The following is a 23,422-nucleotide window of genomic DNA, read 5'->3' on the forward strand; positions in this document are numbered from 1 at the left end:
CTTTTTTATCCATATGATTAGGTGCACAAAAAGCAATCAACTATTACTTTTTCTTACAAATTAAGAATTGAGCATTCACTGGGGATAGGAAACAGGATATAAAGAATACTCCCCATGTATTCCCTGCATGTTGAAGAAGATGAATGAGGGGTGGGAATGGCAGGCTGCAAACCCTCTCCTTGTATTTTGATTTCTAAAAGTTGGAGCAGAAGATGGAGCCAAATGAGAACTGATCATTCTTCTCAAAACTAAGGTTGGGGTGTCTGAATGATTTTGGATGTAATCAAGATAAGAAGAATGGAAAGACAGGTGGTGTAGTGGTTAGAGTTCCTAACCATGACACATTCATGGGTCACCCAGGGTCTAGGGCATAGGTTTGAGTCCTGGTTGCAATAGTTGGTCCACAGTCAACCCAGCTGTTCATCCACCCCTTGGGGTTGGTCAATAAAATGAGTTCTAACTCTGAATGAAACACAGCTCAAGGGTAAGAGGGAAGAATGGGTTGGGAATGTCTTATGGGTACAGTCAAGGGGGAGTGTGATGGCAAGAGATAAGGAAGAGGCAGCACTCTCCTGAAGGAGGAGTATTTGGAATTTGCCAAGGAATGAAGTGAGCCCCAGAACAATGTGGGTAAAAATGAAAGTAGATTACAAGAGGTGGGACATTATAAATGCTTATGCACCTGGCCATGAAAAGAATGTAGAAAGACGAGTGCTTTGGGATGGGCTATGTGAGTGTGTCAACAGTATTGATGCAAAAGATTTCATATTAGTGATGGGCAACTTGAATGCACAAATGGGTAATATGGTAGTTTAGGGTATTTGGGGGGGGGGGGGGGTCTTAAGTTAGGTAAATGGAAATGGTGGACAGCTTGTGGAACTGTGTGCTGAAAATGGATTGGTGACTGGGAATATTTGTTTTAAAAAGAAGGCCATACATAGACAGGATTATGTAATAATGAGATGCATGCAAAAGAGAGACTCATGAATGTGCTAGGAGGAGCAGCTCTTGCAATGTCTGATCACCACCTGGTATAGGCAAGGGTGTTGAAGGTGAATGAGATTGGTAGAGAGGCCTATGTGAAGTACCAAGAGAGACTGAGTGTAAAATGAAATGATAAATGGCAAGAGTAAACAAAGCTAGGGGAGTGGGTTAGGAATGTTTGTACAGCTCATGGTCAGGTGCTTTCAGGATTAGCAGATTCAAGTATAGCACCATTGTATGAAGGCATGAGGAACAAAGGGGAGTGGGTTATTTACAAAGATATGAATTTGCTGAGTGTACCAGGTAGGTTGTGTGGGAAAGTGGCATTAGAGAAGGTGGTGGAATGCATACAGCATCAGATTGGGAAGGAAGAATGTGGTTTCAGGAGCGGTAAAAGATGTGTGGATCAGGAGTTTGCTTTTAGGAACATGTGTAGAAAATACTAAAAAAAACTGAAGGATATGCATGTGGCATTCATGGATCTGGAGAACGCTTATCGTAAGGTTGATTGAGATGCTTTGTGGAAGATGTTATGAATGTATGGCATGGGAAGAAAGCTATTACAAGCACTGACATTTTATCTATCAAGAGAGAAAGGGATGTGTGCAAGCAATAAAGTGAGGAGGGTGAGTGGTTTTATGTGAAAGTGGGTGTGTAGCAGGGATATGTGCTGTCAAAATGGCTGTTTAATGTGGAGGGAGGAAAATGCAAGGGCCTTGAAGAGAGGGGCTGATATACATTGGGGTGATGATGTGCAGGATGTGCTGGGCTGGGAGGGGAGTCAGTTGTTGCTTACTGTTGACTTGGTGTTGGTTACAGATTTAAGCGAGGAACTGAGGAAACACAGAAGCTGGTGTCTGAGTTTGGGACTGTGTGTGAAAGGAGGAAGTTGAGAGCATATGTGAGTAAAAGCAAGGTTATTATGTTTAGCACTGGAAAGAGGCAGGTCATTTGGGGTGTGGGTTTGACAAAGAAATACTTGAGGAAATGAGGTGTCTTAGGTATCTAAGAGTGAACAAGGCAGCAAATGGAATCTTGGGAGTTAAGGCGAGTCATAGGTGGGTGAGGGGTGAAGGTTCTTGTAGCACTGAGGAATGTGAGGACAAGGAGGTCACTATCTGTTTGAAGGTATAGTAGTCCTGGCAGTGTTGTATGGATGCAGGGAGTGGACGCTTGATGTGAAAGTACAGAAGAGAGTGAATGTGTTGGATATAAAATATATGAGAGTAATGTGTGGTGAGGAGGATTGATAGAGTAAGATAGGATACGAGAGGTGCAGTCATAAGAAGAGCACATTTGAGATAGTGGAAGGGGGTGTGGTAAAACGGTTTGAACATGTGAGAATGAGAGAGTAGTTGAAAAGAGGACATATGTGTCAGTAGTGGAGGGGACAAGGGGAATGGGGAAACAGAATTAGAGATGGAAGGATAGAGTGAATACAGTTTTGAGTGCTCAGGACCTGAACATGCAGAAGGGTAAAATGTGCACATGGGATAGAGTGAATTGGACTGAGTGATATACAGGGAGCAATGTGCTGTCAATTAACTGAACCAGGGCACATGAAGCAGCCTGGGAAAACCATGGATAGGTCTGCTAGCTTTTTTTTTTGTGACTGGGGGCTGTGGTTTTAATGCATCATATAGGAATTCAAAAATGGATGTGAGTGAATAAAGCCTTTCCTTTGTTCCTAGAGCAACCTCACTAATGAGAGAAATAGCAAACAAGTATGAAAGAATGAAGTTCAAGATACACATTATCTACCAGATTGGCTAATTCTAAATACAACTAGTGTAAGTGTAGCTGGGGGTGTGACTGTGGGTGCCATGGGCAGTGGTAAGTGCCACAGATGTAGCAAGTCCTTTGAAAAGGTACATGATCACCCACTGTGATCACTAGAGGTTTACTGAGTCTTCTAAGTAGCTCAGTGACTCATCCTTTGTTTGGGTTACAATTTATGGCCAGCCAACAGAACCTTAAATGCATACAGGATTCAATTTGTGGGAAACTATGTAAAATGACATTTGCATCACCCTCCTACATAACAGCTGACTAATGTCCATAGCACTGAAAGGGTTAATGAATTTGGAGGAAATGTACATCATGATTGACAGATTACTTGAGGAAGAAGCCATGAAAATGAATGGCAAATAAAAAATCTATATATGCAATAAGGAGTTTTGAATAAGAAAGAAAGGCATGTGTATGAATAAGTGGTGAGGAGTATTGGAGATTCCTTGTGATTACAGGTCTCCACCATGGGTAAGGGATGTTTTCATGAACTGTTTAATGTGTACATGGACGGAGTGGTGAGAAATGTAATGAACTTGGAGCAAGGAGTGGGTCTAAGGTATGCAGCAGGAGGTGGGACGTGGGAGGCAAATCAGTTGCTGCTTTCAGATGACATGGCTCTAACGGCAAACTCCAAAGAGATCAAGGAGCTATTGTCAGAGTTTTGTGTACAAGGTACAATAAAAGTTGAGAGTAAATATGAATAAAATTAGTGTAATGAGGTGCAGCATGGGGTGAGAGAGGACTTTCTCTGTAAATTCAAATGGGGAAGATCTCAAGGAAGAAGAGTCAATGAAACCATTCACTCATACGGAGGAGGCTAAGTCTTGAGTGCAATAGGGAATGTGTGATGGGTGAAGATGGTTTACATGAGTTTACATGAGAAAGACAGAGAACATGAGGCCTGACTGGCCCATGACTGGGTTGTCTGAAAAAAAAAATTTAACTTGATAAGAAAATCTAATTCCGCTCAGTACTTTTTTAACCTATCACCGACTCCCAGCTGCTGCACTTCTAGTGTCCTCATTACTGCTGTCGTTTATACATTTATTTCTGGTGTTTTTCTTCAAGTATACCTGAATTTATAAAATACTTGTCTGAACAACTTTTGAAGGTATCTATAGCTTAAACAGTCACTATGTATATGTGCGTGTGTGGGTGTGTATGTATATACATGTGTATGTGGGTGGGTTGGGCCATTCTTTCATCCGTCTTTTTGTGCTACCTCGCTAACATGGGAGACAAAGTATAATAAATAAATAAATAACATTCAATATGTCTGACGGTACCTTATTACAGTGCTCAACACACCTATAGGAAAAGAAGCTTTCTCCCACATCCGTACCACATCTTTTAGCTTAAAGTTTTATTCCATTTATCCTAGTAACATTTCAAAAAGATGCTCATGATAATACTTCATCGAACTTGTTCAAAATTTTAAACACTTGGATTAAGTTGCCACAGTCTATGTTTTCTAAGGTAGAAGAGATCCAATTATTCTAGCCTGTCTTCATATGCCAGATTTCTAAAGGATGGGATCAATGTTGTCATGTGTCTTTATACTTACTCTAATTTTTTCTTGTCTTTCTTACTAGAGAATTATAAAGTGTGAAAACTGTTTCTGGTGTCTTATAATCATTGTTCCTGGGTATGACACCTAACACTTGGTTACTTTTTTACTTGCTGCCTGACACTGTTTAGCGTACTTCCTGTCACTAATGACAACTCCAAGGTCTTTTTCTTCATTGACTTTAGAGAGAGTTTTCAAATAGTTTGTACCCATAACAAATATCCTTGTCTCCAAAGTGCATAACTTTACACTTGTCTACATTAAACTTCATTTGCCATCTGTCTGACCACTCTGCTAGTACGTTAAGATCTCTTTGAATCATTTTGCAGTCCCGCCTGTTTACAGCTCTAAATCCTAATTCAGTATCGTCAGCAAATTTGGAGATCTTAGATGTGAGACTGAGTTCTTGATCATTAATGTATATAAGGAAAAGAACTGGACCTAAGACCAACCCATGGCACACCACTCATTACATCCAGCCAATCTGAGGCTTTGCAGTTTAATACTACATGCTCCTTTCTCCCGGTGAACCAGTCTCTGATCAATATACAGAGTTCTTCAATGATTCCGTGTGCTTTGAGTTTATATAAAAGTCTCTTGTGAGCTAAGTTATCTGAGCCACTGGATTTGCTAAGATTTAATTGGTCCAGGTATTGAAGTACTTCAGACCTCTTTATTTCTCTAAACTTCAGCTCTTCTTCATCAGATTCTTGAAAAATTTTCACTGGTTGTGGTAATCAAGATTTTTCTTCAATTGTAAACATGGAGTTAAAAGAATAATTTAGTATAGTAGCCATTTCCTTGCCATCAGTAGTTAGTGTGTCATGTTAATTTTGTAATGGTCCAATTCCTTCGTTTACCATCATCCTTTGTCTTATATATTTGAAGAATTCCTTAGGATTATTCTTAGCTTAAAAGGATATCATTTTTTCTTCGTTGCACTAACTCCATCTCATGACCTTCTTACTCTCTCTTTGCATTTTGATCAATTCCTGGCAATTTTCAATGGTTCCTATTGATTTAGATTTTTCATATGTTTTCTCTTTTTGGCAATTAGTCCTATTTTCATATTCGACCATGATAGTTTTGAAAAACTGCAAGTTCTCTTTGTAATTCAATACATGTGTTTATTTCTAATCATGAGTAATGTTTTTAAAATTATTCCACATTTCCTCTACTATACAAATGTCAAGAAGTTTTGTCCAACTGGCACTGCAAATTTCTCGTCTAATGTCTTCAATATTTTACTCAATATATATCTTATTTTGTTGCTGTCTCCCAAGTTAGCGAGGTAACGCAAGGAAACAGACAAAATATGGCCCAACCCACCCACATACACATGTATATACATACACGTCCACACACGCAAACATACATACCTATATATCTCAACATATACATATATATACACACACAGACATATACATATATACACATGTACATAATTCATACTGTCTGCCTTTATTCAATCCCATCACCACCCCGCCACACATGAAATAACAACCCCCCTGCATGTGCACGAAGTAGTGCTAGGAAAAGACAACAAAGGCTACATTCATTCACACTAAATCTCTAGCTGTCATGTAATAATGCACCAAAACCACAGATCCCTTTCCACATCCAGGCCCCACACAACTTTCCATGGTTTACCCCAGACGCTTCACATGCCCTGGTTCAATCCATTGACAGCACGTCGACCCCGGTATACCACATCGTTCCAATTCACTCTATTCCTTGCACGCCTTTCATTCTCCTGCATGTTCAGGCCCCGATCACTCAAAATCTTTTTCACTCCATCTTTCCACCTCCAATTTGGTCTCCCACTTCTCCTCCTTCCCTCCAACTCTGACACATATATCCACTTGGTCAATCTTTCCTCACTCACTCTCTCCATATGACCAAACCATTTCAAAACACCCTTTTCTGCTCTCTCAACCACACTCTTTTCATTACCACACATCTCTCTTACCCTTTCATTACTTACTCGATCAAACCACCTCACACCATATACTGTCCTCACACATCTCATTTCCAGCACATCCACCTTCCTCCGCACAACACTATCTATAACCCACGCCTCACAACCATATAACATTGTTGGAACCACTATTCCTTCAAACATACCCATATTTGCTTTCCGAGATAATGTTCTCGACTTCCACACATTCTTCAATGCTCCCAAAACATTCGCCCCCTTCCCCACCCTAGGATTCACTTCCGCTTCATGGTTCTATCTGCTGCCAAATCCACTCCCAGATATCTAAAACACTTCACTTCCTCCAGTTTTTCTCAATTCAAACTTACCTCCCAATTGACCTGTCCCTCAACCCTATACTTAATAACCTTGCTCTTATTCACATTTACTCTCAGCTTTCTTTTTTCACACACTTCACCAAATGCAGTCACCAGCTTCTGCAGTTTCTCACATGAATCAGCCAACAGCTCTGTATCATCAGCGAACGACAACTGACTCACTTCCCAAGCTCTCTCATCCACAACAGACTGCATACTTGCCCCTCTTCCCAAAACTCTTGCATTCACCTCCCTAACAAATTAAACAACCGTGGAGACATCACACACCCCTGCCGCAAGCCAACATTCACTGAGAACCAATCACTTTCCTCTCTTCCTACATGTACACATGCCTTATATTCTCGATAAAAACTTTTCACTGCTTCTCACAACTTGCCTCCCACACCATATATTCTTACAGGGTTCCCACTCTTTTACTGACATAAAATTCAAGGCTTTTTCCAGGATATTTCCAGGATCTGTAAATGTTTTCCAGGATATTTTCTACAGGGTTTTCAGTCCACTTAATGGATTTCAATGGACAAACCATCTGGATAACACTGATCATTGGTTTGTGTTTGTTCTATTGAACACATTTATAAGTTAGTTACAATGTTAGTTCTAATGATTTAGGATTGGACTTGTATTGACAGGACTATCAAGAGCTTTCTGTATGAGGCTGGCTTTCAATGCTTTATAAGCCACAAGATGACCAATTTGCATGATACAGAAATTTTCTGACTCAGCACTGTGACTAAGGCCATTTACCTAAAATATTGGAAATCTATAGCATTCAAAGGATTTCCATAAAGATCACCATTATTCTAAGTTTGGTAAAAATTGATTTTCATCAACCATACTCTCAATTCTTGATGTTAATAAGTACATGATGCTACTTCTTGGATAATCACAAACTTATGACTCAGAACTTCAACTAGTTTTCAATGGTTAGTGTCTTCCTATTGCACATGTATATTCTATATTCTTTATAAATTATTACTTGGACCGTGTACAGCTCAAACCAAATGTGTTAAGAATGCAGAGAAGGATTTTGAATCAATATTGTTGAATAGACTGAATTGGCGTTATGGATTAAAAAAAATTCTTAGCAATATGCGCAACTTAATTTATAGTATTCCATCTGCATACCAAGTTTCATGAATTCGGTTCTTTTGTGATGGACAGATAGGACAAACACAATTGTATTTGTACCCACTTAGTGGGCAAACATAATTCATAACCACAAAGACACAAAGTTTCCTACACGTACTTTGAGCATGCTTATTGCAGATGAACATCATGTATCAAGAAGCCAATGTTTTTCTCTCTTTTTCTTTGATGTACACAAAAATTTGGTTGTTCAACTTTTGTCTTTCATGGTTAAAGAATTCAACACTTTAAAAATCATACATTTTATTTTCTAATCATAATCTTGAGTGCAACTAACTCATAACAAAAAATAAAACAAATCAACAACAAAAACATAAACTCTAAAACAAAAACAACGTATTTGTATTTAACGATATTGCATTGGGAAAAAAAGACTTTAACCCAATCTGAGTCAATAAGAGATGACTTGGCAAATGCGAAGCACATTTTTTCAAAAAATTGGCCATTATGATCATTATTAACCATTACTTTCATTACTCCATAACAGATGTGAGCAAGCACTATCGAGACCGCGATTTCAGTTCGATTCGTGCCATACAACTCGTCCCACAAAAAAGCCGTAATGTAGCAATAAAGTATATTCAGGGTACGAAAGCGAGGGACGAATGAGGCCCAAGGGAAGTAACCTTTTCCTAACTTCCGTTTCAAGGGCATTTCCCAGACATTTTCAATTTTACACGTTTTTCAGGCCTTTTCCCGGCCGGGAGCACCTCAAATAAAATTCCCAGGTTTTTCCCGTTTTCCCGGTGGCGTGGGAACCCTGTTCTTAATACCTTCCACAGAGCATCTTTATCAACTCTATCATATGCCTTCTCCAGATCCGTAAATGCTACATACAAATCCATTTGCTTTTCTAAGTATTTCTCACATACATTCTTCAAAGCAAACACCTGATCCACACATCCTCTACCACTTCTGAAACCACACATGCTCTTCCCAATCTGATGCTCTGTACATGCCTTCACCTCTCAATCAATACCCTCCCATATAATTTACAGGAATACTCAACAAACTTATACCTCTGTACTTCTGAAACCACACTGCTCTTCCCCAATCTGATGCTCTGTACATGCCTTCACCCTCTCAATCAATACCCTCCCATATAATTTACCAGGAATACTCAACAAACTTATACCTCTGTAATTTGAGCACTCACTCTTATCCCCTTTGCCTTTGTACAATGGCACTATGCACGCATTCCGCCAATCCTCAGGCACCTCACCATGAGTCATACATACATTAAATAACCTTACCAACCAGTCAACAATACAGTCACCCCCTTTTTTAATAAATTCCACTGCAATACCATCCAAACCTCCTGCCTTGCCGGCTTTCATCTTCCGCAAAGCTTTACTACCTCTTCTCTGTTTACCAAATCATTTTCCCTAACCCTCTCACTTTGCACACCACCTCGACCAAAACACCCTATATCTGCCACTCTATCATCAAACACATTCAACAAACCTTCAAAATACTCACTCCATCTCCTTCTCACATCACCACTACTTGTTATCACCTCCCCATTTGCGCCCTTCACTGAAGTTCCCATTTGCTCCCTTGTCTTACGCACTTTATTTACCTCCTTCCAGAACATCTTTTTATTCTCCCTAAAATTTAATGATACTCTCTCACCCCAACTCTCATTTGCCCTTTTTTTCACCTCTTGCACCTTTCTCTTGACCTCCTGTCTCTTTCTTTTATACATCTCCCACTCAATTGCATTTTTTCCCTGCAAAAATTCGTCCAAATGCCTCTCTCTTCTCTTTCACTAATACTCTTACTTCTTCATCCCACCACTCACTACCCTTTCTAATCAACCCACCTCCCACTCTTCTCATGCCACAAGCATCTTTTGCGCAATCCATCACTGATTCCCTAAATACATCCCATTCCTCCCCCACTCCCCTTACTTCCATTGTTCTCACCTTTTTCCATTCTGTACTCAGTCTCTCCTGGTACTTCCTCACACAGGTCTCCTTCCCAAGCTCACTTACTCTCACCACCCTCTTCACCCCAACATTCACTCTTCTTTTCTGAAAACCCATACAAATCTTCACCTTAGCCTCCACAAGATAATGATCAGACATCCCTCCAGTTGCACCTCTCAGCACATTAACATCCAAAAGTCTCTCTTTCGCACGCCTGTCAATTAACACGTAATCCAATAACACTCTCTGGCCATCTCTCCTACTTACATAAGTATACTTATGTATATCTCGCTTTTTAAACCAGGTATTCCCAATCATCAGTCCTTTTTCAGCACATAAATCTACAAGCTCTTCACCATTTCCATTTACAACACTGAACACCCCATGTATACCAATTATTCCCTCAACTGCCACATTACTCACCTTTGCATTCAAATCACCCATCACTATAACCCAGGTCTCGTGCATCAAAACCACTAATACACTCATTCAGCTGCTCCCAAAACACTTGCCTCTCATGATCTTTCTTCTCATGCCCAGGTGCATATGCACCAATAATCACCCACCTCTCTCCATCAACTTTCAATTTTACCCATATTAATTGAGAATTTACTTTCTTACATTCTATCACATACTCCCACAACTCCTGTTTCAGGAGTATTGCTACTCCTTCCCTTGCTCTTGTCCTCTCACTAACCCCTGACTTTACTCCCCAGACATTCCCAAACCACTCTTCCCCTTTACCCTTGAGCTTCGTTTCACTCAGAGCCAAAACATCCAGGTTCCTTTCCTCAAACATACTACCTGTCTCTCCTTTTTTCACATCTTGGTTACATCCATACACATTTAGGCACCCCACTCTGTGATTTTTATTTTTGGTATTTTGTGGCCCATTTTGAATTTCAGTTGATGTATGATTGCATATCTTATCCGTAGGTGTGTCTAGCACCCTAACAGCACGTTTGAAAATATATACAGGTTGTCTCATAGTCATACATAAATTGTCAAAGAAAGTGTAGTTACATCATCATGGCTTAAAACTAGATTTAAGCAGCTACTACTATAAACAGCATGACTGTAAAAGATTTTTTCTCTTTAATATACTTTTAATGAAAGTAAGGTTATTTTTCATTTATTCATATAAGTGGTGTGTAGATATGTAAGTTATGCATATATGGTAAGTACGTAATGAAAGGGTAAGAGAGATGTGTGGTAATAAAAAGAGTGTCGTTGAGAGAGCAGAGGAGGGCGTTTTGAAATGGCTTCGTCACATGGAGAGAATGAGTGAGGAAAGATTGACAGAAAGGATGTATGTCTCAGAGGTGGAGGGAACGAGGAGAAGTGGGAGACCAAATTGTAGGTGGAAGAATGGAGTGGAAAAGACTTTCAGCGATCGGGGCCTGAACGTGCAGGAGGGTGAAAGGTATGCAAGGAATAGAGTGAATTGGAATGATGTGGTATACCAGGGTCGATGTGCTATCAATGGATTGAACCAGGGCATGTGAAGTGTCTGGGGTAAACTATGGAAAGTTTTGTGGGGCATGGATGTGGGAGCTGTGGTTTTGGTGCATCATATATAACATCTAGAGACTGAGTGTGAATGAATGTGGCATTTGTTGTCTTTTCCTAGTGCTACCTCGCACGCGTGGAGGGGGAAGGGGTTGTCATTTCATGTGTGGCGGGGTGACGACAGGAATGAAAAAGCAGGAAGTATGAATTATGTACGTTTATTAATGTATATGTCTGTGTATATATATTCTTTCTTTCTTTCATACTATTCGCCATTTCCCGCAATAGAGAGGTAGCGTTAAGAACAGAGGACTGGGCCTTTGAGGGAATATCCTCACCTGGCCCCCCTTCTCTGTTCCTTCTTTTGGAAAATTGAAAAAAAAAAAAAACGAGACATATATATATATATATATATATATATATATATATATATATATATATATATATATATATATTATATTTATTATTTATATATATATATATGTGTGTGTGTGTGTGTGTGTGTCGGAGGTGGAGGGAACGAGGAGAAGTGGGAGACCAAATTGGAGGTGGAGAGATGGAGTGAAAAAGATTTTGTGTGATCGGGGCCTGAACATGCAGGAGGGTGAAAGGAGGGCAAGGAATAGAGTGAATTGGATCGATGTGGTATACCAGGGTTGATGTGCTGTCAGTGGATTGAATCAAGGCATGTGAAGCGTCTGGGGTAAACCATGGAAAGCTGTGTGGGGCCTGGATGTGGAAAGGGAGCTGTGGTTTCGGGCATTATTGCATGACAGCTAGAGACTGAGTGTGAACGAATGAGGCCTTTGTTGTCTTTTCCTAGCGCTACCCTGCACACATGAGAGGGGAGGGGGATGGTATTCCATGTGTGGCGAGGTGGCGATGGGAATGAATAAAGGCAGACAGTGTGAATTGTGTGCATTGGTATAAATGTATGTGTCTATGTGTGTATATACATGTGTGCATTAAGATGTATAGGTATGTATATTTGCGTGTGTGGACGTGTGTGTATATACATGTGTATGGGGATGGGTTGGGCCATTTCTTTCGTCTGTTTCCTTGCGCTACCTCGCAAACACGGGAGACAGCGACAAAGCAAAATGAAATATAATAATATATATATATATGTATATATATGTGTGGAAGTCGAGAACATTATCCTGGAAAGCAAAAATGGGTATGTTTGAAGGAATAGTGGTTCCAACAATGTTGTATGGTTGCGAGGCGTGGGCTATGGATAGAGTTGTTCGCAGGAGGATGGATGTGCTGGAAATGAGATGTTTGAGGACAATGTGTGGTGTGAGGTGGTTTGATCGAGTAAGTAACGTAAGGGTAAGAGAGATGTGTGGAAATAAAAAGAGCGTGGTTGAGAGAGCAGAAGAGGGTGTTTTGAAATGGTTTGGGCACATGGAGAGAATGAGTGAGGAAAGATTGACCAAGAGGATATATGTGTCGGAGGTGGAGGGAACGAGGAGAAGAGGGAGACCAAATTGGAGGTGGAAAGATGGAGTGAAAAGGATTTTGTGTGATCGGGGCCTGAACATGCAGGAGGGTGAAAGGAGGGCAAGGAATAGAGTGAATTGGAGCGATGTGGTATACAGGGGTTGACGTGCTGTCAGTGGATTGAATCAAGGCATGTGAAGCGTCCGGGGTAAACCATGGAAAGCTGTGTAGGTATGTATATTTGCGTGTGTGGACGTGTGTATGTACATGTGTATGGGGGGGGGTTGGGCCATTTCTTTCGTCTGTTTCCTTGCGCTACCTCGCAAACGCGGGAGACAGCGACGAGGTATAAAAAAAAATGTATATATACATATATATATATATTCCCTGCATGTCGTAGAAGGCGACTAAAAGGGGAGGGAGCGGGGGGCTGGAAATCCTCTCCTCTCAATTTTTTTTAATTTTCCAAAATAAGGAACAGAGAAGGGGGCCAGGTGAAGATATTCCCTCAATGGCCCAGTCCTCTGTTCTTAACGCTACCTCGCTAATGCGGGAAATGGCAAATAGTTTGAAAAAATATATATATATATATATATATATATATATATATATATATATATATATATATTTTTTTTTTTTTTTTTTTTAATACTTTGTCGCTGTCTCCCGCGTTTGCGAGGTAGCGCAAGGAAACAGACGAAAGAAATGGCCCAACCCCCCCCCCATACACATGTACATACACACGTCCACACACGCAAATATACATACCTACACAGCTTTCCATGGTTTACCCCAGACGCTTCACATGCCTTGATTCAATCCACTGACAGCACGTCAACCCCTGTATACCACATGACTCCAATTCACTCTATTCCTTGCCCTCCTTTCACCCTCCTGCATGTTCAGGCCCCGATCACACAAAATCTTTTTCACTCCATCTTTCCACCTCCAATTTGGTCTCCCTCTTCTCCTCGTTCCCTCCACCTCCGACACATATATCCTCTTGGTCAATCTCTCCTCACTCATTCTCTCCATGTGCCCAAACCATTTCAAAACACCCTCTTCTGCTCTCTCAACCACGCTCTTTTTATTTCCACACATCTCTCTTACCCTTACGTTACTTACTCGATCAAACCACCTCACACCACACATTGTCCTCAAACATCTCATTTCCAGCACATCCATCCTCCTGCGCACATCTCTATCCATAGCCCACGCCTCGCAACCATACAACATTGTTGGAACCACTATTCCCTCAAACATACCCATTTTTGCTTTCCGAGATAATGTTCTCGACTTCCACACATTTTTCAAGGCTCCCAAAATTTTCGCCCCCTCCCCCACCCTATGATCCACTTCCGCTTCCATGGTTCCATCCGCTGACAGATCCACTCCCAGATATCTAAAACACTTCACTTCCTCCAGTTTTTCTCCATTCAAACTCACCTCCCAATTGACTTGACCCTCACCCCTACTGTACCTAATAACCTTGCTCTTATTCACATTTACTCTCAACTTTCTTCTTCCACACACTTTACCAAACTCAGTCACCAGCTTCTGCAGTTTCTCACATGAATCAGCCACCAGCGCTGTATCATCAGCAAACAACAACTGACTCACTTCCCAAGCTCTCTCATCCCCAACAGACTTCATACTTGCCCCTCTTTCCAGGACTCTTGCATTTACCTCCCTTACAACCCCATCCATAAACAAATTAAACAACCATGGAGACATCACACACCCCAGCCGCAAACCTACATTCACTGAGAACCAATCACTTTCCTCTCTTCCTACACGTACACATGCCTTACATCCTCGATAAAAACTTTTCACTGCTTCTAACAACTTTCCTCCTACACCATATATTCTTAATACCTTCCACAGAGCATCTCTATCAACTCTATCATATGCCTTCTCCAGATCCATAAATGCTACATACAAATCCATTTGCTTTTCTAAGTATTTCTCACATACATTCTTCAAAGCAAACACCTGATCCACACATCCTCTACCACTTCTGAAACCGCACTGCTCTTCCCCAATCTGATGCTCTGTACATGCCTTCACCCTCTCAATCAATACCCTCCCATATAATTTACCAGGAATACTCAACAAACTTATACCTCTGTAATTTGAGCACTCACTCTTATCCCCTTTGCCTTTGTACAATGGCACTATGCACGCATTCCGCCAATCCTCAGGCACCTCACCATGAGTCATACATACATTAAATAACCTTACCAACCAGTCAACAATACAGTCACCCCCTTTTTTAATAAATTCCACTGCAATACCATCCAAACCTGCTGCCTTGCCGGCTTTCATCTTCCGCAAAGCTTTTACTACCTCTTCTCTGTTTACCAAATCATTTTCCCTAACCCTCTCACTTTGCACACCACCTCGACCCAAACACCCTATATCTGCCACTCTGTCATCAGACACATTCAACAAACCTTCAAAATACTCATTCCATCTCCTTCTCACATCACCGCTACTTGTTATCACCTCCCCATTTACGCCCTTCACTGAAGTTCCCATTTGCTCCCTTGTCTTACGCACCCTATTTACCTCCTTCCAGAACATCTTTTTATTCTCCCTAAAATTTACTGATAGTCTCTCACCCCAACTCTCATTTGCCCTTTTTTTCACCTCTTCCACCTTTCTCTTGACCTCCTGTCTCTTTCTTTTATACTTCTCCCACTCAATTGCATTTTTTCCCTGCAAAAATCGTCCAAATGCCTCTCTCTTCTCTTTCACTAATACTCTTACTTCTTCATCCCACCACTCACTACCCTTTCTAAACAGCCCACCTCCCACTCTTCTCATGCCACAAGCATCTTTTGCGCAATCCATCACTGATTCCCTAAATACATCCCATTCCTCCCCCACTCCCCTTACTTCCATTGTTCTCACCTTTTTCCATTCTGTACACAGTCTCTCCAGGTACTTCCCCACACAGGTCTCCTTCCCAAGCTCACTTACTCTCACCACCTTCTTCACCCCAACATTCACTCCTCTTTTCTGAAAACCCATACTAATCTTCACCTTAGCCTCCACAAGATAATGATCAGACATCCCTCCAGTTGAACCTCTCAGCACATTAACATCCAAAAGTCTCTCTTTCGCACGCCTGTCAATTAACACGTAATCCAATAACGCTCTCTGGCCATCTCTCCTACTTACATATATATATATATATATATATATATATATATATATATATATATATATATATTTTTTTTTTCATACTATTTGCCATTTCCCGCGTTAGCGAGGTAGCATTAAGAACAGAGAACTGGGCCTTAGAGAGAATATCCTCACCTGACCCCCTTCTCTGTTCCTTCTTTTGGAAAATTAAAAAAAACAAGAAAGGGGAGGATTTCCAGCCACCCGCTCCCTCCCCTTTTAGTCGCCTTCTACGACACGCAGGGAATACGTGGGAAGTATTCTTTCTCCCCTATCCCCAGGGATAATATATATATATATATATATATATATATATATATATATATATATATATATATATATATATATATATATATACTGCTACTCCTTCCCTTGCTCTTGTCCTCTCACTAATCCCTGACTTTACTCCCAAGACATTCCCAGCAAACTTTTACCTCTGTAATTTGTGCACTCACTTTTATCCCCTTTGCCTTTGTACAATGGCACTATGCAAACACTCCGCCAATCCTCAGGCACTTCACCATGAGTCATACATACATTAAATAACCTTACCAACCAGTCAACAATACAGTCACCCCCTTTTTGAATAAATTCCACAGCAATACCATCCAAACCCACTGCCTTGCCGGCTTTCATCTCATACAATGGCACTATGCAAGGATTCCGCCAATCCTCAGGCACCTCACCATGAGTCATACATACATTAAATAACCTTACCAACCAGTCAACAATACAGTCACCCCCTTTTTTATTAAATTCCACTGCAATAGCATCCAAACCTGCTGCCTTGCTGGCTTTCATCTTCCGCAAGGCTTTTACTACCTCTACTCTGTTTACCAAGTCATTCTCCCTAGCCCTCTCACTTTGCACACCACCTTGACCAAAACACCCTATATCTGCCACTCTATCATCAAACACATTCAACAAACCTTCAAAATACTCACTCCATCTCCTTCTCACATCACCACTACTTGTTATCACCTCCCCATTAGCCCCTTCACTGAAGTTCCCATTTGTTCCCTTGTCTTAAGCACTTTATTTACCCCCTTCCAAAACATCTTTTTATTCTCCCTAAAATTTAATGATACTCTCTCAACCCAACTCTCATTTGCCCTCTTTTTCACCTCTTGCACCTTTCTCTTGACCTCCTGCCTCTTTCTTTTATACATCTCCCACTCATTTGCATTATTTCCCTACAAAAATCGTCCAAATGCCTCTCTCTTCTCTTTCACTAATAATCTTACTTCTTCATCCCACCACTCACTACTCTTTCTAATCTGCCCACCTCTAACGCTTCTCATGCCACAAGTATCTTTTGCGCAAGCCATCACTGTTTCCCTAAATACATCCCATTCCTCCCCCACTCCCCTTACCTCCTTTGTTCTCACCTTTTCCATTCTGTACTCAGTCTCTCCTGGTACTTCCTCACACAAGTCTCCTTCCCAAGCTCACTTACTCTCACCTGTCTCTTCACCGCAACATTCTCTCTTCTTTTCTGAAAACCTCTACAAATATTCACCTTCACCTCCACAAGATAATGATCAGACATCCCTCCAGTTGCAGTACACCAATCATTCCCTCAACTGCCACATTACTCACCTTTGCATTCAAATCACCCGTCACTATAACCCGGTCTCGTGCATCAAAACTACAAACACGCTCACTTAGCTGCTCCCAAAACACTTGCCTTTCATAATCTTTCTTCTCATGCCCAGGTGCATATGCACCAATAATCACCCATCTCTCTCCATCAACTTTCAGTTTTACCAATATCAATCTAGAGTTTACTTCTTTCATATACTCCCACCACTCCTGTTTCAGGAGTAGTGCTACTCCTTCCCTTGCTTTTGTCCTCTCACTAACCCCTGACTTTCCTCCCAAGACATTCCCAAACCACTCTTCCCCTTTACTCTTGAGCTTCCTTTCACTCAGAGCCAAAACATTCAGGTTCCTTTTCTCAAATATACTACCAATCTCTCCTTTTTTCTCATCTTGGTTACTCCCCGCGTGACTCCTTCTTCTGTTTCCCCTTTCAGAAAGTTAAAATACAAGGAGGGGAGGGTTTCCAGCCCCCCGCTCCCGTCCCCTTTAGTCGCCTTCTACGATACACAAGGAATGCAAGGGAAGTATTCTTTCTCCCCTATCCACAATATATGCTTGCCTATAATCTGGAATCAAGAGCTTATTGTCATTTATTTCATACTCTAAATTTATCTCTAATCTAATCAAACTGTGAATGCTGTTTGAAAAACTCGTTTCCTTTGTTAGAGATGGTTAAGTTTGTGTCACTGGTGAGGACAAGATCAAGAATATTTTTCACTTCTAGTTGGTTTTTTAATTTACTGTTCTAAAAAAGCATCTTCAATCAGTTCCATTAGTCTCGTTCCCTCTTGGTCACCTGTTAATGTGTTCCAGTTTATGTTTGGACTGTTGAAGGCTCCTACTATTATAAACTCTTTACGGTTTATCATAGTTTTCATTTCATTGTATAATATCTTATCGTCTTCTTTTTGCTTAGGAGGTCTGTAAATAATGTCGAGACGAAGTTTACTTTTAGCTTCATTGGTCATGTCAATATAAAGAGAGTTGTAAGTGTGTGTGTCTACTTTGCTTATCTGAAAAGCATTTAGACTGCTATCAACATAGATCAAAACTCCACCACCTACCCTGTACAAGTGATCTTTCGTAAATAGTTTGTATCCGCGTATTACTAACCCAGCAATTAAGTGTTTATTCTCAGAGTTTACCCACATTTTTGAGATTGCAATAATGCTTGATTTTTCAGTAACTGCATCTGATATAAGTTCATTGTGTTTCTTAATGATGCTCTAAGCATTTGAAGGTAGAGTAGTCCCAACAGTGTTGCATGGATAACGTGTGGTCTTTAAGTACAAAAGAAGGGAAGGTTGTTATGTTGCAAATAAAATTCTTAGGATGAAAAGTGCTGTAATTACTTATTCATACTGTATGGAGATAGAACTTTACACCTGTGGGACCCTATCTCTTGAACTTTCTCCACTGAACACCTTCTTAAATTTCTGTATACTTTCAGAATTAAACACATCTTCAGTCATTCTAATGCATTCATCAACCACTCATATACAATAAAAGTACTTCATCTTTTTTATCAAGTTTCTTGCTTAATTCCATGCTATGTCCTCTGGTTGCTCTATCCCTACATCTCTCAAAGGAATGTTCTCTGTCTATGACATGAATCTATTTTAAAGACTAAAACATTCTAATCAGGCCAACCTCACTCTTCTCTCTTCCAAAATGGGCAAAACTAAAGTCCTATCCTTTCCCTGAGATTCAGCTCTCTTAATCCCAGTAACATCTCTGATGCTTTCCTCTGCACCTCTATTAGCTCTAAGTACTTTTTTAGATACAGTGGCCAAACTTTAAAAACATTCTAGTTCTAGCCTCACATATGAAATGAACATGCTGAATATTTCCTTATCCATGAACTCGAATGTAGTTCTAATGTATTTCAGCAGATGGTCTCAACTCTCCTCCTAAAGCGGGACTCTGGCGATAAGTCAGGGACAAAGTCAACTCCCAAGTCTTTCTCACACACAGCTTCCTGCAGCTTGTATCCAGTTGGATGATAATCATATTGAGGCTATATTTCACTGTGACACACCCTCGCTGCTGACTGACACAACAGACCAGGGTGTGCTGATATGATTTTGGCAGATAGTAAAAAATGAGTGAAGAATGGCAACTGATCCATATATAAGAAGTGGAGAAAGCAAGAGAAGGGGAAGATGCATATGTAAGGATGGACAAAAGAGGCTTTGGGGTACTGGGGCTTGATTATTCATTCAGAATGGTGAGAGACATGTAAACAGAAAAAGCTGGATTAATGTAGTATATGGTGGACATCATGCTGCCAGTGGGCTGTACCTTGAGATATGAAGTGGTCAAGGTAAACCCTATGGATGATAGGGTCTTGTTTTGGCACATATATGTGAATGTAAGCGAATGCAACTATTGTTCATCTGTTCCTAACACTACCTCACTAAGGGGGAGAAAGGCAAAAATGGTCAACTCACCTAACACGATTACCAGTATTACCAACATCACGTGAAGCTGCTCTTTTCTCAACACCAGCCTTCTGCACTGCCATTGCATCCTGAGGAAAAATGAAAAAAGATTCAAAACCAAACAAGAAAGCCAAATGCATACTTCATTTTGCTAAAGATTATCTCAATAAAACAGATAAAAATATATTTTGTTTCAAATAAGAAGTAAACAATAAATTATACAAATCCAAAGATTTCTCCCCTATCCCAGGGGGATAGAGAAGAAAGAATATTTCCCACGTATTCCCTGCGTGTTGTAGAAGGCGACTAAAAGGGGAGGGAGCGGGGGGCTGGAAATCCTCCCCTCTCATTTTTTTTCTTTTAATTTTCCAAAAGAAGGAACAGAGAAGGGGGCCAGGTGAGGATATTCCTTCAAAGGCCCAGTCCTCTGTTCTTAACACTACCTCGCTAATGCGGGAATTGGTGAACAGTTTGAAAGAAAGACTTTCTTTTTACTTTTTTTTACTAATGGGTTAATAAAATACATGGAAGGATGGTTCTATATTAAGACCTATTTGTGCATATAAGAAAGCTTTACACATGGAGAACCCCAATTAATAACTTCATATCTTTATCATATAGCTTTCTAAGTTTTGCAAAGCTGTCAGAGAGGGTGATCATGCTGGAGGAGTAAATTATTGGGTCAAAGTGAATAGGAAACCTTCCTACAGAGTTAGAACTTGTCAAGAATGTACAAGTAATATGTAGCCCAAAAAACTTTAAGCTTTCTGAAAACCAAACTATTTTTTCTAATCTCTCAGTTAAGAAGTAATAGTATACAGCGATGTCTTAATTTAAGCACCCCTTCTGATCACACTTTCTGACTTCATGCCACAATGTAAGGACACTTCTATCTGATCTTCATAGTTTTCATGTTTACACATTTTTCTTTTCTTCCTGGGGATAGGGGAAAAAGAATACTTCCCACACATTCCCTGCGTCGTAGAAGGCGACTAAAGGGGACGGGAGCAGGGGGCGAGAAATCCCCACTTCCTTGTATTTAAACTTTCTAAAAGGGGAAATGCAGGGAGTGCTCATCCTCCTCGAACGCTCAGATTGGGGTGTCTAAATGTGTGTGAATATAACCAAGATGAGAAAAAAGGAGAGATAGGTAATAAGTTTGAGGAAAAGAACATGGGTGTTTTGGCTCTGAGTAAAATGAAGCTCAAGGGCAAAGGAGAAGAGTGGTTTGGGAATGTTTTGGGAGTAAAGTCAGAGATTGGAGAGAGGACAAGAGCAAGGAAGGAGGAGCACTACTCCTGAAACAGAAGTTGTGGGAGTACATGATAGAGTGTAAGAGAGTAAACTCTACATAGATATGGGTAAAACTGAAAGTGGATGGTCAGAGATGGGTGATTATTGGTGCCTATGCACGTGGGCATGAGAAGAAAGATCATGAGAAGCAAGTGTTTTGGGAGCAGCTGAGTGAGTGTGTTAGTAATTTTCATGAACGAGACTGGGTTATAGTGATGGGTGATTTGAATGCAAAGGTGAGTAATGTGGCAGTTGAGGGAATAGTTGGTGTACATGGGGTGTTCAGTGTTATAAATGGAAATGGTGAAGAGCTTGTAGATTTAGGTACTGAAAAAGGTCTGGTGATTGGGAATACCTGGTTTAAAAAGAGATATATACATTAGTATATGTATGTAATTACGAGAGATGGCCAGAGAGCGTTATTGGATTATGTGTTAATTGATAGGCGCAGGAAAGAGAGACTTTTGGATGTTAATGTGCTGAGAGGTGCAACTGGAGGGATGTCTGATCATTATCTTGTGGAAGTGAAGGTGAAGATTTGTTGAGGTTTTCCGAAAAGAAAAGAATGCTGGGGTGAAGAGAGTGGTGAGAGTAAGTGAGCTTGGGAAGGAGACGTGTGTGAGGAAGTACCAGGAGAGACTGAGTGCAGAGTGGAAAACGGTGAGAGCAAAGGACGTAAGGGGAATGTTGAGGAATGGGATGTATTTAGGGAAGCAGAGATGGCTTGCGCAAAAGATGCTTGTGGCATGAGAAACATGGGAGGTGGGCAGATTAGAAAGTGTAGTGAGTGGTGAGAAGTAGGAAGTAAGAGGCATTTGGACGATTTTTGCAGGGAAATAATGCAAATGACTGGAAGATGTACAAAAGAAAGAGGCAGGAGGTCAAGAGAAAGGTGCGTGAGGTGAAAAAGAGGGCAAATGAGAGTTGGGGTGAAAGAGTATCATTAAATTTTATGGAAAATATAAAGATGTTTTGGAAGAAGGTAAATAAAGTGCGTAAGACAAGAGAACAAATGGAAACATCGGTGAAGGGGGCTAATGGGGAGGTAATAACAAGTAGTGGTGATGTGAGAAGGAGATGGAGTGAGTATTCTGAAGGTTTGTTGAATGTGTTACATGATAGAGTAGCAGATATAGGGTGTTTTGGTCGAGGTGGTGTGCAAAGTGAGAGGGTTAGGAAGAATAATTTGGTAAACAAAGAAGAGGTACTGAAAGCTTTGCGGAAGATGAAAGCCAGCAAGGCGGCAGGTTTGGATCGTACTGCAGTGGAATCTATTAAAAAAGGGGGTGACTGTTGTTGTTGACTGGTTGCTGAGGATATTCAGTGTATGTATGGCTCATAGTGAAGTACCTGAGGATTGGCAGAATGCATGCATAGTGCCATTGTACAAAGGCAAAGGGGATAAAGGTGAGTGTTCAAATTACAGAAGTATAAGTATGTTGAGTATTCCTGGGAAATTATATGGGAGGGTATTGACTGAGAGGGTGAAGGCATGGACAGAGCATCAGATTGGGGAGGAGCAGTGTGGTTTCAGAAGTGGTAGAGGATGTGTGGATAAAGTGTTTACTTTGAAGAATGTATGTGAGAAATACTTAGAAAAACAAATGGATTTGTATGTAGCATTTATGGATCTGGAGAAGGCATATGATAGAGTAGATAAAGATGCTCTGTGGAAGGTATTAAGAGTATATGGTGTGGGAGGCAAGTTGCTAGAAGCAGTGAGAAGTTTTTATCAAGGATGTAAGGCATGTGTACGAGTAGGAAGAGAAGAAAGTAATTGATTCCCAGTGAATTTCGGTTTGCGGCAGGGGTGTGTGATGTCTCCGTGGATGTTTGTTATTGGAGGGGGTTGTCAGGGAGGTGAACGCAAGAGTTTTGGAGAGAGGGGCAAGTATGCAGTCAGTTCTGGATGAGAGGGCTTGGGAAGTGAGTCAGCTGTTGTTTGCTGATGATACAGCGCTGGTGGCTGATTCATGTGAGAAACTGCAAAAGCTGGTGACTGAGTTTGGTAAAGTGTGTGAAAGAAGAACCTGAGAGTAAATGTGAATAAGAGCAAGGTTATTAGGTACAGTAGGGTTGAGGGACAAGTCAATTGGGAGGTAAGTTTGAATGGAGAAAAACTGGAGGAAGTGAAGTGTTTTAGATATCTGGGAGTGGATTTGGCAATGGATGGAACCATAGAAGTGGAAGTGAGTCACAGGGTAGGGGAGGGATTG

General features: G+C 40.8%; 1 protein-coding gene across 1 annotated transcript in view; it reads right to left on the reverse strand.

The window, feature by feature from the left end:
• LOC139766183 (chromosome-associated kinesin KIF4-like) overlaps positions 1 to 23,422 on the reverse strand; it is a 296,752-nt gene that overhangs the window by 111,175 nt on the left and 162,155 nt on the right. Inside the window, exon 16 of the mRNA XM_071694453.1 lies at positions 19,923 to 20,002. Coding sequence (XP_071550554.1) covers positions 19,923 to 20,002 — 80 coding nt within the window. The remainder of the gene's footprint in view (positions 1 to 19,922; positions 20,003 to 23,422) is intronic.

This window comes from Panulirus ornatus, chromosome 57, assembly GCF_036320965.1.
Source record: "Panulirus ornatus isolate Po-2019 chromosome 57, ASM3632096v1, whole genome shotgun sequence".
Lineage (NCBI taxonomy): Eukaryota > Metazoa > Arthropoda > Malacostraca > Decapoda > Palinuridae > Panulirus > Panulirus ornatus.